This window comes from Anastrepha ludens, chromosome 2, assembly GCF_028408465.1.
Source record: "Anastrepha ludens isolate Willacy chromosome 2, idAnaLude1.1, whole genome shotgun sequence".
Taxonomy (NCBI): Eukaryota; Metazoa; Arthropoda; class Insecta; order Diptera; family Tephritidae; genus Anastrepha; species Anastrepha ludens.
The window spans coordinates 116,789,903-116,806,514 of record NC_071498.1 but is presented as its reverse complement, the minus strand read 5'-3'; the positions used below and the strand labels follow the sequence as shown (position 1 = coordinate 116,806,514).

Genomic DNA, 16,612 nt, shown 5'->3' with positions numbered 1-16,612 from the left:
GACAAAGGGTAACATGTGTACCGAGTTTCATTTAAATATATTAATTTTTGCTCCAGTAATTGTGTTGCGAAGCAGACAGAAAGAGAAAGATTCTGCCGAAGATTTTTGAACCATTGCACGTTAGCAACGGTGAGTATCGCAGACGATGGAACGATGAGCAGTATGAGCTTTACGACGACATAGACATAGCGCAGCGAATAAAGATCTAGTGGTTTCGTTGGCTGCGTCATGTCGTCCGAATGAATACAAATGCTCCGGCTGTGAAAGTGTTCAAGAAAGAAACGACTGGCGTGCTTTGTTAAACTCGGCCAAAATCGCGTAAGTGGATATCACGTCAATCAAGAAGAAGATTCGTGCAGTCGGACAGGCGGATTACAAGAGGAACGGATAGACAGACTTAGCTAAATGATCTCCTCTACGTTACGTGAACAAAATCATAAACCCTTATGCGCAAGTGCGCATCAACAAGAAAGTAATGCCAAAAGTAATGCAAAAAAAGAAAGTAAACAACTCGAGATAATGATAGTTTTGAACGGCCCGCGCAAAAGCCGTACTCTTCCTTTGGGGGATTTTTATTATTCTACATGCCATGCATTCGTGATTAAATGTCAATGTCCAGCAACTGCCTATTAGCAACGCTATACAATCAACTTAAAAAAAAAATTGCGCTAAATTCAAGATAGACTAACATCATTGACGCTCCTTACTTACCACACGTGACTTGCCCGACTTGGAGAATACCCCTAATGACATCTACGTCTAAAATTGTAACATTTGTAACAGAGCCGTGAGTTACGATCTTTTAAGTGTTGCTTTGTTAATTATATTAGTTCTCAGAAGATATGCATACTCGCATATACTCGTACATATATTTATATATATGTGTGTATATACTTTTAATTTATGAGTTGCACATACAATATATGATGTGATCTTTTATAAATAATGTAATATACAAGAAAAGCTTTAATAAGTTATGTTTACAAATGCACAGCGCAGATTAAACGAGTTTTTGATTTAAATTTTTTATGAAAAAAAATAAAATTTTCTTGATCGAGCACGACTTAGAATCGCAGAAACAAATCTTGAAATACTTCTATCTGTAGTTTATTTAGCAAAAAACTGGCGATAATTACTAGTTCTAAGATTATAGAGGTTCAAAGGTAGTTTTTAAAGAATTCGTAGTTATTATTATGCAGTCGGCATACAAATCAGGCTAATGATAATGAGTGCTGATCGATTGTTCGTTTGTTTTTATACAAATATGCTTCAGTGAAATAAAAAAAAGTGCAATAAAACTCGATTAACTGGGTTTTAGAAATGAAAACTTAAAATTAAAACCGTTTTGACAACAGCTCGTGCCTATCATTTATGATAAGTGAGAAATTTTAACGTAAAACCACTGCAGAAGTTTTCTTTTATAAAATTTTAAATGTTTTTCGCTAGGTTACTTTAGATTAGATTAGATTTGTGGGGGGTTGGTCAAGTCCAAGCACTCAGTCAGTAGATCATTGTATTACACCCTTTAATAAACCATATCAGTTATATTTCACGATGTTTCAATTTGTAGTTGAAATTATGCTTCAAAAAATGTAGAGTAAGCCGGCGGCCTTTTGTATTTTGCGCCCAATAATGAAAACGCAGTGAAATGATAATCAAAATGGCTTTATTGTTTTTACAAATATTCTCCTTGGAAGTCAATACTCTTCTGCCTTCACTTGAACTAATTTTTAAAGCACTTTTACCGCTTAGAAATGGATACCTCCAAAACGAGCTATACAAGTGCTTCAACAGCTTCTGTAGGCGCTAGAAAATGTTGACCTCGCATTTTATTTTTAATGTTCTTCTAACTGGTTATTTATAGGCCACTGTAGTCTGAGATATCACTTAAACTGGTCTGTCTGAGATCATCATCTGTCGATTCTTTGAAATGGTTACTGAAAAATCAGAATGTACTCCCTGCACTAGACAGAAAAATGCTGTGCATTCAAATAAATTGTGGAACAACAGACCCCAGAAGGTGCTAAAATTATTAAAAGCCTCAACATTTACGGCACAGTGCACAGGAGCCTAACAATAATAATAATTATTATTATACATATAATGCATTATAGGTATAAACGGTCTATTCCTATATTTCCATAGAAAATATGTGGACGTCAATTTTTCAGCCGCCATGTCTGTTGTACTCGTATTGTTATTTCTAATAAAAATTTAAATTTTGCGACATCAATAATTTGTACATTCGAAGGCATGTTTTCAGTAGTTACAATTTTTAATCTCAAAGCGAAGTTGCATTATGCCTTATGTGGCATTTGTTAGCAGCAGCATTTATGGCGAACTACTTCTTAATGAAAACTGTTATAAAGTACAATACCCTTGTTGTGTTAATCCAGTATCTACTTGAGTCATTCGCTAATAAATCCAGAAAACTGAATCCGTTAAATAGCGCTGCTTTTTCACTTCTATTTAGTAATTTAATTTCACTTTGAATAGTAAGTCTCTTGGTAGATTTGCAAAAAGACTACAGTAAAATATCAAAATGCAGCCCGCGAAAAAACTATAGTACCACAATATTTTCACCAGCTTTGACTACTTTCCCTCAATTTTTTACATCAATTTTTTTTTTTTAAATATTCACTCTACAACAAGTATCATATAAATCAAAACTTCGAACTCTCTATAAGATTTGTAAAAATTCGACAAACTTTCACCAGTATTAAAAACTTTTTAATCAGAATAAAAAATGGGATACGCAGTACGCAGTACCCTTATGTACCTTAGCGCTCTTCGAAAGGGGAATAAAAAATAGTTAAAAAAAACTAAAAAACACGCTTTTATTGCTAATCGAACTAAAAAGTAGAAAATAAATTTTAATGACAAAGGGACCTATAATGAAGTAATAGCAAATCGAAGGATCAGTCATAGTCAACTACCTCTCAAACCATTTAAATCACCGGGCCCAGATGGATTATTCCCGGCCCAAATACAACATTCACTCAACTACATCATGGAGTGGTTGACGGCCATATTTGAGGCCGCTCTGAAACTGAAAAGTGTCCCATCAACATGGAAAGAGGTAAAAGTGGTCTTTATCCCTAAAGCGGGAAAAAGTTCACACACAACACCTAAGGATTTCAGGCCAATAAGCCTATCCTCCTTTCTGCTAAAAACATTAGAAAGAATTTTAGAAGAGCATATTAGGGCTAACATCAGCCCTAATAAGCTCAGCATCTCACAACATGCGTACTGTAAAGGGAAATCAACTGAAACAGCACTTAACTCACTTGTTACAGAAATCGAGAAGTCAATGTATAATAAAGAATTCACACTGGTAGCCTTCCTAGATATCGAGGGCGCATTCAACAACATCCTACCGGATACCATAATAAAGGCACTGACGGATTTCGGGATCTCTGGCGCTCTGGTTGAGTTCATCAAAAACATGCTCTTGAGCAGATTTGTGATCGCAACCCTAGGGGCCTCAGAGATCAAGAAAAAAGTTAGCAGAGGAACACCTCAAGGCGGTGTGCTGTCCCCTCTCCTATGGGTGCTGGCACTAAACTCATTGCTAAAGAGTCTAGAGAAGAGAGGACAACACGTTGTAGCATATGCGGACGATGTTGCAATGGTAGTAAGGGGGAAATTCCCCAATACACTCATAGAAGTCATGCAATAAAACTGAACTCATTCTATTTACCAGGAAACACAAAATTCCAAATATAACTCCTCCGACTCTAGGTGGAACGGCACTGTCATTTAGTGATGAGGCCCGCTACTTAGGTCTAATACTAGACCGAAAGCTAACATGGAAGGCAAATGTCGAAGATAGAGTAAAAAGGGCGACAATAGCACTATACTCTTGTAAACAGCTGATAGGACTAAGTTGGGGTCTTTCCCCATCTATCGTCTACTGGCTTTACACGGCAATTGTCAGACCTATCCTAACATACGGCATATTAGTATGGTGGCCAGCTTTAGATAAATTGTACATTAAAAGAACCATGGCACACGTACAAAGAATGGCCAGTCTTTGCATCTGCGGGGCCCTCAGAACCACACCCACAGATGCACTAAATATCATGCTTAACATTTTACCAATAGAGCAGTACGGTAAGCAAACAGCTGCCAAAGCAACTCTCAGACTAAGAGAAATCGGCCTACTCAGAACGAACCAAAGAGGACACTCCTCATTTTTAAAACAATTCCCCTGCATTCCCAACACAACGGATTTCTGTAGGACCAAGGACATCAATTTTAATAAATCCTTTGTCACAGTATTTCCTTCCAAAGAGGAATGGGATAACGGGCTCATTGTTAAGTTAAATGACTTAAACATCTACACAGATGGCTCAAAACTGGATAACAAAGTAGGTGGAGGGGTCTACTCCGACAAACTCGGAGTATGCCAATCATTTCGCTTGCCTGATCATTGCAGTGTATTTCAGGCGGAAGTCACTGCCGTAAAAGAGGGGCTTAAAGAAATAAAAACGAGAGTATTATCCACAAATGAAGTCTTCATTTACTCGGACAGTCAAGCAGCAATAAAAGCGCTGGAATCAAAAACGCACTCGTCAAAAACAGTTCTAGAATGTTTTAAACTACTAGATGACGTGTCTAAGTGCTACAAGGTGCACCTTATCTGGGTACCAGGCCACAGGAACATTCCAGGAAATTGTAAGGCGGATGAACTTGCAAGAGCCGGTACAACGCTCGATCTCGAACCGGATAAGGCGCTGATACCCATGCCTATAGCCACTTGTAAATTACTTATAGACAGGGAAACCATCAAAAAGGTAAATACAATCTGGCAAAACCTCACAACATGCCAACTAAGCAGACAGACATGGCCGAACTGGAACAGCGGTCGATCGAAGATCTTGCTAAGATTCAACAGAGAATCTATAAGAAAAATGATAGGTGTATTAACAGGTCATTGTTTAATAGGCAGCCACGCTAGAAGGTTAGGACTACCTTACTTCGATTTCCGTAGAAGCTGTCTAAATACAGAAGAAGAGGAAACAGTCAGACACCTTTTATGTGAGTGTGAAAGCCTAGCTAGGAGAAGGCTGCGCACCCTCGATACAGCATTTCTAACCGATGTAGCGGACATAGCCCATCTAAAACTAACGAAGCTCTGCTCGTTTATTGAAGCAACCGGATGGTTTGAAAGGGAACACGTAGAGTAAGGATAAGCTCCAGTGGTATCACAATGGACCTGCCGAAGGTCTAAGTGTGTCTTACGACAACCACCCTACCTACCTACCTACATTTATGAACGATTAAATGTGTATTATTCGAAGATCTAAAGCATATACGCTCCGCCCAATCCAGCTCTATCTTAAGTTTAATAGGGTAACTGGGTTTGCCGATGAAAGAAAGAATAAAAAGTATTGCCTATCTTAAGGGGAAATTTGTAACTATTCCCTTTTTTAGTTTCTGCCGACTTTTAAATTTTTTTATGCACATTTTGTCAGAGAAGACCTCTAGTAAAATTTTCTGAGAAATACTTTTCAAAAACATTTTAATTTAGTGACCTATTGGTTAAAAATATTCTACAAAAATTTGCATCACTAGCAAACCCGGCCCCCTTCGCTGGGCACACTAAAATATAATAGATATGGTTTAGAACAGAAAATATATGATTTTCATATTATTTATTTCTTTATTCTTTATTCAAGCGCTTTGGCATAAACAATATTTTTTGTTTTTGAGTAAATATAAAATATAAATTGAAAATCAGGAAAAAAGAAGATTGTTTTTAAATTTCAAATCAACGCATATGAATAACTAAGAAACAATCGTCTTTTTTCCTGATCATCCATGAATTTTTCGTTTCAATTTATATGTTTTATTAAGCATTGGAGCTATTTTAACCATTATCCATTTATATTTTTCAAAAAAAAAAAAACGAAAAAAAATTTTTTTTCCACGAACACATGATTTCATTCGGATTTCACATTAAATTCTCAAATTTCGTAAGAAATTATTCACTGTTCCAAAATCCACTCCAAAAAATTTCACAAACAATTTTTACATGTTGCACTTACGTTTTTTCCTTATGGCATCCAAATCAGAAAGAAATATTGACACATTGTAACTCACACTGTCAATTTGACAGTTCAGTTCCGCCCCAAGCGTAAAAAAGTAAGCGACATTATGGCTGGTTCAAAAGAACGCTGTACCCGTTGCCAGTGCTCCGAATTACAACCAAACTTTACGAAACCCATTTTCAATACTTACTTAACAATGTGTGTAAGTTTGGTTTAATTCGGTGCAAAGACACGGCGGGTCCACGTTTTGGCATATATTTCCAGACCCTAGTCATCAATAGGTATGAAAATTACCCCGTATTAAAGCACTTATCAACAGCTTTCATTTGATACCCATATTGTACATACACAACCAAAGGTTACCCGGGTCCACGTTTTGACCTATATCTCGAGACCCCAGTCACGGAGCGGCATGAAAAATACTTTGTACTAAAGCATTCACCAACAGCTTCAATTTGATATCCATATTGTACAAACACATTCTAGGGTCCACGTTTCGGTCTCTATCTCGAGACCCTAGTCACGGAGCGGCATGAAAAGTACTCTGGACTAAAGCATTCACCAACAGCTTCCATTTGATACCCATACACATCCGAAGGTTACCCGGGTCCACATTTTGACCTATATCTCGAGCCCTATTTCCAAAATAAAATATAATCCATGTTACTCGTGGATGATGTAGCTTTCGAATGGTGAAAGAATTTTTAAAATCGGTGCAGTAGTTTTTGAGCCTATTCATTACAACCAAACAAACAAAGTTTTCCTCTTTATAATATTAGTGTAGATGAAATTCTACAATACTATACTTTATATTATATGTCTAGACTAGACATTTTGCTCAGGAAAGTATTTTAACCATTTATTTTACTTTTTCCACAAAAAGCGCCAGGGCAATAAGAAAATTAGCTTGAGAATGCAAAACACTTAAGGGTTTTACCGTATGGCACTAGTACTTTTGTGCTAAGTTGGAATCACTTCAGAGGCTTTACTGCACTAGTGCGCCCCACAAAAGGGTGTTGCATTGTGTAATTTAATTAAAATTATATAAAATAGAAAATATATGAAATTTCTATTCTCAAAAAAAATATCTGTTTTCACAAAATCTGTGGGCATACCCACATCAAAAATTATAATTTCGAAAACAAACTTTATATAGGGCGTTTTTTTAGCTGCATGGAAGTAATCGATATCGATAACTATGGTTGAGAAAGGCAAAATGTGTTGACATTTCTGTTCAGTAAGGTTTGGCGAGTCATCATGAGTCGTTTAACACCAGCGTTGATCCAAATTGTGGAAATATGCTTTGATTAAAAAAATCTGTTCGTGAAGTTCATAGAGCACTGGCGGCATATCGGTCCTTATTTATTTTGAAATGAGGAAGGAGTTGCCGTTACTGTGATTGGCGAGCAAATTTATTAGCTAAACATCCACGATATTTGGTTCCAATAAGACGACGCAACTTGCAATAGAGCGCGCTCAACAATTAATTTATTGCAATATTTAAACCACCATTGACACCAAATTTATTTGATTTCTGACAGACTCAATTTCGCTAAGGGAATATGTTTTTATCAATAACATTTGAAAGGATATTACTGAAAAGTAGAAGTCTGCAGTTTCAATTTCTTTCTGCTAAATTTGAAAAAAAAAGATTTTTATCTTAATTCTGCTCTTCAAAATATTCCTATGTACGGAAAAAAAATTATAGTACATTCCAATAATTTATTTGATAGTTTTAAAAATTCAATGATACGTACATACATATGCATATTCTATTCTTTCTACATAGGCATACTAATTCAATCTGATTTCTCTGCATTTTATTTTTCTTCCACAGATTAGATGAAGACAAATTCGAGTTAATCAATGTAAGTATATCATGGATGCCTTTTCACTCATTTTCCCCTGATACATGTATATGAATTTGTGCATACGTTTGTCTCAACTACAGAACACAGTATTACCAGAGGCTGTACAATTTTGGGAACAAGCGCTGATGGTGCGCGAAACAAAGGGTATAATTAGGCTTAACAGGTGAGTGATGCTTTAATAGACTTCACAAAATAGAATCCATGTAAACAAGTTTACATTGCATTAACATGTTACATTGCATTTTACATTGCATTAAAATGTAATAATCTATTTTTTTAGAAAATGTAATAGCACACAGGTGTTTGTGAAAAACGGTCTGACGCATTGTATCGACAACTGTAAAACGGTGACAATGTGTGGCGAAGTTGAAGTGCCGAAAGAGCATTTAGATGTGAGTATATTAATTTAAATAGTTATTTCCATACATTACACAGGTGGGCAATTAGATTGAGCCAGTGTATAGTAGTCGATTTCATAGATTTGGCTAGAATTAACTTATAAAATCTACGAATAATTTGATTCGTTTAGACAACAGCTAATCATGTGATTAAATTTGAATACAATCGATGAGATATATCGTTTAAACACCTAGCGAAAAAATGAGCAATTCTTGCTTTCTTTTGATAGGCACCTGAAATTATAGATTTTATGTAATAATGCTGCGAACTCAGTTTTTAAGTTTCAAAGAACTAATTTTTCCAAAAATTGTTTCAAATACTGATACTCACTCTGTGATATTATTTAATAAAAGTATTCGGCTAGAGGAAATTTTTAAAGCGTGTTTAAACCTAGGTCATATTCCAGATAGCTGGAAACTAGTCAAGGTCGTCTTCATTCCAAAAATAGGCAGGAGGGGACATGAATCAGCGAAGGACTATAGGCCAATCAGTCTTTCGTCTTTCCTGTTAAAAACCTTTGAAAGACTTTTGAATATATATCTTAGAAGCTCTTTGGAGAGGCAAATCTACGGAGACAGCGCTTCACGAGGTAATCCGAACAATAGAGGGCTCTCTAGAGAACAAACATTATACCATGGCGGCATTCTTGGATATAGAAGGCGCCTTTAACGATGTTAGTACAGATGCGATCCAACGGGCGTTGATAGACTTAGAGGTGGACAATTGCATCAGTAATTGGGTCATCTCTATGCTAGAAACCAGGATCATCAAAGCTAATATGGGTAATATCAGTATAACCAAGAAGGTCCACAAAGGCATCCCACAGGCGGGAGTATTGTCTTCACTTCTCTGGTTATGCGTCATTAGCAAAGTCTTAACAAAACTTAATAGAGGTGGGGTAAAAGCGGTGGCGTACGCTGATGATGTGGTGTTAATGGCGTCAGGACTGTGTCCTAATACGATCAGTGGGATTATCCAAAGGGCGTTAGGCGAGCTTAACTCTTGGGCCACGGGCTGTGGCCTAGGTTTAAACCCACGTAAAACAGAACTTATGTTTTTCCCCACCAGATATAAGGTACCTACTTTTACCCTACCAAATATTAACGGACAAACTCTCTCACTATCACCCAGCGCAAAGTACTTAGGGGTAATTCTGGACTCCAAACTAAGCTGGAAATTAAATGTTGAAGAATGGGTAAGGAAGGCAGAAATTGCCTTATATGCCTGTAAACGTATGCTTGGAAGAAGATGGGGTCTTCAACCTAAGCGTACATTATGGCTGTATAAGACGGTTATACGACCTATTTTATCGTATGGCTCGGTAGTTTGGTGGAAGGCTCTAGGGAGAGAGTACAATACCAAACTACTCGGCAGAATACAAAGATCAGCCTGTGCAATAACGGTCGGTGCAATCAGATTATGTCCTAGAGAGACTCTCATAGACCTACATATTAAGAAGACGGCAACCATGAGTGCATTTAGGTTAAATGTAGCGGGTCGCTGGAGAGAAAAAACTTATGGTCATGCTAGTCTATTATTGCGACAAACTCAGTTAATCTCGGTGAGAACTGGCTACATCGTCCCGACGGTAACTTTCAATAGGAATTTTGCCATTCTCTTTCCAACTAAGGAAGAATGGAATAAGGGACTATCTCTAAACAACTTCGACACTACAGTCTATACGGATGGAAGTAAAATGGGCTGCGGTATACCTATATTCTCACAGACTTAAAATTGAGAATTCTGTGCGTCTCCCTAATACCAGCAGTGTCTTCCAGGCGGAAGTACTGGCAATTGGGGAAGCCTGTAGCCAACCAACCAACCATTCAGCTATTAAAAAAAATGTTTCCTTTTCGTCAGGATACATTTTTTTTTTAATTTTTTGTTTTTTATATCATTCATCAATCAATCATGTTTTTTTTAATTTTTATAAAACAGAAAATTAAAAAAAAAATTATTGAACTATCTTACTATGAAATAAATTGAACTATCCTACTAATAAAAAAAATAAAAAAATTTGTTTACATTTCGTCAGGATAAATATACCATAGACTTTTGTAGTATCCATTGCATGCCATTTATTTCATAGTAGGATAGTTCAATAATTTTTTTTTAAGACGAATGAAGTTGAAAAGGAAACGAAATAGCTGTATATACAGTCTGTGTCAGAAAAAAGGAACCGCGACTTGTCATGAAGTATAGAAGATATATATTAAAAAAATATATATACATGAAAGTATGTACACAACTACGAGTCACAATTACTCAATAAACCGTGTAGCCTTTATCGTTGTCGAGTATATCCTGGCATCTTCTTCCTGCCTTGAATCAGCTTTTCTGCGTAGCTCGTCGCCAAAGATTAGATTTTGCGAACTTGACGCACGAGTTGCTTTAAATCATGGACTGGCCTTCCGGCAAGATGCGTTTTCATAGTTCTCACACATTTTCAATGGGGTTGGCGCCTGGGGTCTGGGAAGGCTAGTCCAATACTGTGACGCCATTTTCTTGTTTTGTTGTTTCTCAGTGTGATTTTTTGAGAGCAGTGGTTTTAGTGATATGGGACGGTAGGATATGTTCGCCTCCTTCAGTCGACGTTCGATGGTGTTGATACTCACATCTATTCCCTTTTTGGTAAGAATTGTGCGTGTTTGGTGTAGTCGCAAATAAGGGTCCCGCTTAAAAAGTTGGGCGATCACTTTATTCTGCTTTTTTGTCGTCATTCGCTTCAAACCGCGCTCGGAAAAGTAATCAACGTTTTTGTACACTTTATACCGCTGATTCTACATCACAAAACTTTTTCGATTTTTTAATCACATTTGCAGCCGCGGCGTAAGATAATTTCGGCCCTTTCGAATGCGTGCATAAAAATACCGCCTTAAGACGCTTCAGATAAAATATCTTCTCACAAATTTGTATTTGGGAGCGAAAGTTTCGAACGACACTAACCTGAGTTAGCACTGGCGTCGTAACCCTTGAGTGGGACTATTATGCAGCAAAAAGCAGAACGAAACATATCTTGATGTTACGAGAAAAAACCGGTTCTTTTCTTTTGACATAGACTGTATGTATGCTCTTTCGTATCATATCCATTGTAATATAACTGAATGAGTGTAAGTATTTGAAACTATTTATTGAAAATTTATTCTCTTGAAACTTCAAAGTCTTTTAAAAATTAAAGTCATAAGGAAATTAAAAATTGAGTATGCGGCGTTACTACATACATAAAATTTATAGTTTCATGCACGAATGGAATTTTTTCTGACTAACTTTTACTGTCGCACGGAGTACTTATAGAGCCAATCTTCTTGGGGTTAAGATTTTTTCTGTTTTATTAACTAAATCTGCTGACAAAAAAAAAAAAAAAAATTCTTGATCATATCCTCCATTTAGCGTTTACTGCACAGTTTTTTATATGGAAGAAAACAGCTAAAACCGTAAACATAATAAAATGTCAAAAATCAACGCGATTTTTGAACCACTTGAAACTTGCTCCAAAATTCAATGATCTAAAAACCTGCATGCGCGAAATTTTTTTTTGTTCTGATAAAAAATTTTGATGAAAATTTTCCGAAGTTTTACAAATATTATGCAAATATGATTCTTGTTGCAGGATGAACTAAATTAAAAAAAAAAATAATAATAATTGAAATTACCAAATAAATAGTCAAAACTTATCAATATGTAGCGTAAACTTTATTTTGACGCTAACGGTATGTAAGTTGCAGTGCCTGATAGTGATGAGTAACATTTTTCTAGTGTGAAGTTTTCTCATATTTCTAAAGTGGCGTGCATCCAGATAAAATATCTGTTGAACAAGTTTTGCTGCAATTTGGAGTGTGCACTTATTAAAAGCTTCGGCATTTAGTTTGTATACAAAAGTTCTTAATTGAATGCTAAATATAGCAATAAGCTTTTCATATACTCCTGTAAACACGCCAAACATTTTAATGAGTACACCCACACACCTCGTCTTGCTTTCAGGTTTGCAATAATTATCATTTTTTAGCATTCACTATCATTAAGATAGAACGAAAAATGCACGCAGAAAAATTTTCTATATCTATGATCGAACACATATTTTTTTATTTCATTTTAAATGCTTTCTAAGCCTTATTTTTTTATAAAATCAAGTAGGGTCGAATTAAATAAGTAAATGGGTAATATAAACATCCTGAAAAAATAGCACACTAAAACAAGCAAAAAATTCCTCCTAAGTTTGAGGTTATACAGTAAGGTGGAGCGATAATATATGTATACTTATTTGATATTTGTTTTTGAGGGGCTAATTAAATTTGGAAAAATAAACAAAAATTTTCAAAGCAATTAATAAACTTCAGATATAGTAGATTTAAGCTTTATGTTTCTAAGTTGTCTGTGATTGCAGTACTAAAGTAAACTAATAATAATTTAAATAATAAATAAAATAAAACGGACTTAGAAAACCAACTTATAACCCACAATGAAAGTTCGTTACTTAAAGTCATTTGCTGTCACCAACTACATCAATAACACTAAATATCCGCAGAAGAATTTCGAAGAAATAATGTACAATATTTACACGCTACAAGCATGCACTAATTCTCCAAATTTAAGTTTAAAAATTTGTATCATTACCCTTTTGTCGAATAATTCTGTGTATATTTATACGAGGTCTGGCCCGATAATAATAATAAACCTTAACGCGAAAGAAATACAATATATATATATAAATAATAATATATATATATATTAGGCCGGGTCGATTTGTGGGGAGGCAAAAAAATCGCCCGTTGCTCTGTGAAAATCATATTCTAGGGATCAAAATAAGAAACTTTGCCGAAGGTACCATACCTCTGAAACGAATTCTGATGTCCCCCAATTTGGGTCGAACTTTTTAGTTTCTTTCCTATATGGATGCTAATTTATTAAAACAAAAAAAATTCGTAAAGCTCCGCCACGTAAAAGTTCCCCCCGTGGGATCAAATAATTGTAAGGAAAAGTCGATCGGATCCTTTTATGTCTTCACGAACGATAGCGGCTGAAGTAAGGGCAGAATTAGGCTTAGTTGTGTCCAGTAAGCTCGTGCGTAGGCGTCTGAATGAAAATAAAATATTTGGTCGCATAAGCAGACCGCTCCTATCAAAAAAGAATATTAAAGCGCGTTTATCATTCGCGCGTAGGCACCTCTTCGAAAAGACAGAGTTTTGGAATCGAGTACTTTTTACGGATGAAACTAAAATAAACCGCATCGGTCCTGATGGAAAAACCTATGTACATCGTGAAAAAAATCAGGAAACCAATCCACGGTACACAAAAAAGACGGTGAAGCATAGCGTTGGGAATTTAAAAGTTTGGGGGTCTTTTTGTGGCGCGGGGTTGGGCCGCTGGTCAAGATAGAAGGAAATATGGATAAGCATATGTATCTGAATATACTTAGAAATAATATGGAGCCATATTCTTTCGAGTTTATGCCAGTAAATTGGATATTTATGCACGACAACGATCCCAAACATACTGCGGGAGAGGTCAAAAAGTGGCTTTCGCAGGAAAATATTACCCAGCTCGATTGGCCAGCACAAAGTTCGGATTAAATCCAATCGAAAACTTGTGGAATGATGTGAAGACGATGGTTGGACAAAAAAAATTTTAAAATATCGATGAACTTTGGGAAGGTGTACAGGAAGCATGGAACTCTATTCCTTTGGACAGGTGCCAAAAGTTAATAGAGAGTTTACCACGCAGGTGTGATGCAGTTATACAGAATAACGGCTATTCTACCAAATATTGATATGGTAAATAATAATAGTCAACAATCTTTTCTCAATTCTTACAAATATTTCATATTTTTTACAGAAATCAAAACTGCGCTAAGTCTTTGTCCAAATCCCACTATGACCAAATAAGAATTACTTCTATTTTATCATATTTTTACTAGGGAAAACTGTCTATGTTTAAGTTATTTTGTCTGTTAATAAAGTGTTAAATATGTTTAGTTAAAAAAACTGGATTTAATTTGGTTTCATATCATTTAATCGAGCATTATATTGAACTCTTTTTAAGTGCGCTAAACGTTTGACCATAGCTGTATATAATTGGCGCGTACACCCTTTTTGGGTGTTTGGCTGAGCTCCTCCTCCTATTTGTGGTGTGCGTCTTTATGTTGTTCCACAAATGGAGGGACCTACTGTTTCAAGCCGACTCCGAACGGAAGATATTTTTATGAGGAGCTTTTTCATGGCAGAAATACACTCGGAGGTTTGCCATTGCATGTCGAGGGGCGACCCCTATTAGAAAAATGTTTTTCTTAATTTTGGTGTTTCACCGAGATTCGAATCTACGTTCTCTCTGTGAATTCCGAATGGTAGTCACGCACCAACCCATTCAGCTACGGCGGCCGCCTTATATTTCAAGCTTCAAGTTTTTTCGAAAACCCGAAAAAGAGCAACCGTGTTCGTTAAATCGACGAAGGTTACCCGTTTAGGGTTAATATCTTCGTGCCTGACAGTTTTAGCACCCTCTGCCAGGTAAGAGTGCCAACTGTATAGCTCCACAAACTTCAGTTTCACTTTTCATCATTCTTTTTAACTTCCTCACACTTTACTATTGTAAAAAAGTGACAGAAAGTTGACGCACAGGCGCATGCATCAAATCAATATTTGACAGAGCACAGAGCCCACTGCTGCATGAGCTGCTGTAGAGTTCAAAAGATACCGATTCGACCAAGAATGAATGCTCTGAAAGCTATACCAGGAAATGAGTTCACAGACTGTTTCCGAAGTGGAAGCGCATTCCTTAATAAAGTGGGGACTACTTAAAACTTTGTCATTACTACTTTTGTCTTCGACTTGTAGTCACTCCCTTCCACATACAATTTTCCAACTCCATAATGAAACGATTTCCTTATCAACAGGTTTGTCGCGTATGCAATGCGACAGGACAAAATTGCCGCGCTGACGAGTCCACACAGGCGGGTGAAGGCATTGAAAATGCAGATTTTATATTCTATGTATCGGCACGTCAAACGGAGCGCTGTCACAAAGGACTGACGGTTGCGTATGCGGCGCATTGCCAACAGGAGGCACATTTAGATCGGCCAATTGCAGGTCATGCAAATTTGTGTCCAGAGAGTATAAGCACAAAGCCACAGGAATTGCAGACTCTATTATCGACCGTGAAACATGAAATTCTCCATGCACTTGGCTTCTCGGTGAGCCTCTATGCGTTCTTTCGCGATGATGAAGGTCGTCCGCGAACGCCACGTAAGCCGGATACGGGCAAACCGTATTTAAATGAAAAGTAAGTATGTAAATATATTTTTTCTTATATAAAACTGAAGTTATATTTTTCTATTATTGCGCGCGAAGATTACAAATTCACCAGTGGAGTAATGAGACCATACGGAAGGTGGAACGTCCAAAATGGTCCGTGCGTGGTGGACATGTTCGTAAAACGTTGGATATGATGGTGACACCGCGTGTTGTGGCCGAAGTGCGCGAACATTTCAATTGTCCGGAACTGGAGGGTGCAGAATTGGAGGATCAAGGCGGTGAAGGTACGGCTTTAACGCACTGGGAAAAGCGAATTTTGGAGGTATTTCCTTATATGTTTTACTTACATACGAATTTGAGAAAAACTGTTTTAATTAAATTTATTTTTTTATGCAGAATGAGGCAATGACGGGGACGCACACACAATCGGCAGTTTTTTCGCGTATTACGCTGGCTTTGATGGAAGATTCCGGTTGGTATCGCGCCAATTACAGTATGGCATCACCACTCTCTTGGGGTAAAGGTTTGGGTTGTAATTTCGTAATGCGAAGTTGTAAAGACTGGATACAAGGAAATAATGGCAGGTTAGCTCATAATTTCGAAATAAATTTATTCCATTTTACATGAGCAGGGTGCATTTAATTGATGACATTTTTACATATTTTAAAATTTTATTTTCAATAATAATTCTTTACAAAGGCTTTATTAGTAAGAAATTAATAAAATCTGGCAATTTTTTTATTTAAATAAGTTTCTCTTACACTTAAAATGCTAAAAAAAAATATTCAAATGATAATCAAGTAGACATTTGCCAAGTAGACACGCATCATAATCTCCGTCTTTTTATCCGCATTAATCATCATACGCTTATTGCTAAATTAAAGTGCCCATTTCATGCAAGCGATTCTAATTGAATAAATCACTTCATCATTATTTCCATTACGCCCACAATAGTACGAGCGATGAAAGCGAGAATTGGCTGCGGTATGCGGGAAATCAAATCTAATTTAAATCTCATACGTAGCTTATGTGAAAATTACTG

At 36.5% G+C, this 16,612-nt stretch overlaps 1 protein-coding gene across 6 annotated transcripts in view; it reads left to right on the top strand.

Moving 5' to 3' along the window:
• LOC128855155 (leishmanolysin-like peptidase) overlaps positions 1-16,612 on the top strand; it is a 66,557-nt gene that overhangs the window by 45,764 nt on the left and 4,181 nt on the right. For 5 of the 6 annotated variants that reach the window (XM_054089849.1, XM_054089850.1, XM_054089848.1 and 2 more), the window contains 7 exons: positions 7,891-7,921; positions 8,005-8,087; positions 8,205-8,316; positions 15,213-15,598; positions 15,667-15,892; positions 15,967-16,154; positions 16,525-16,554. In XM_054089849.1, coding sequence (XP_053945824.1) covers positions 7,891-7,921; positions 8,005-8,087; positions 8,205-8,316; positions 15,213-15,598; positions 15,667-15,892; positions 15,967-16,154; positions 16,525-16,554 — 1,056 coding nt within the window. The remainder of the gene's footprint in view (positions 1-7,890; positions 7,922-8,004; positions 8,088-8,204; positions 8,317-15,212; positions 15,599-15,666; positions 15,893-15,966; positions 16,155-16,524; positions 16,555-16,612) is intronic. The other variant, XM_054089851.1, reaches the window with a different exon arrangement.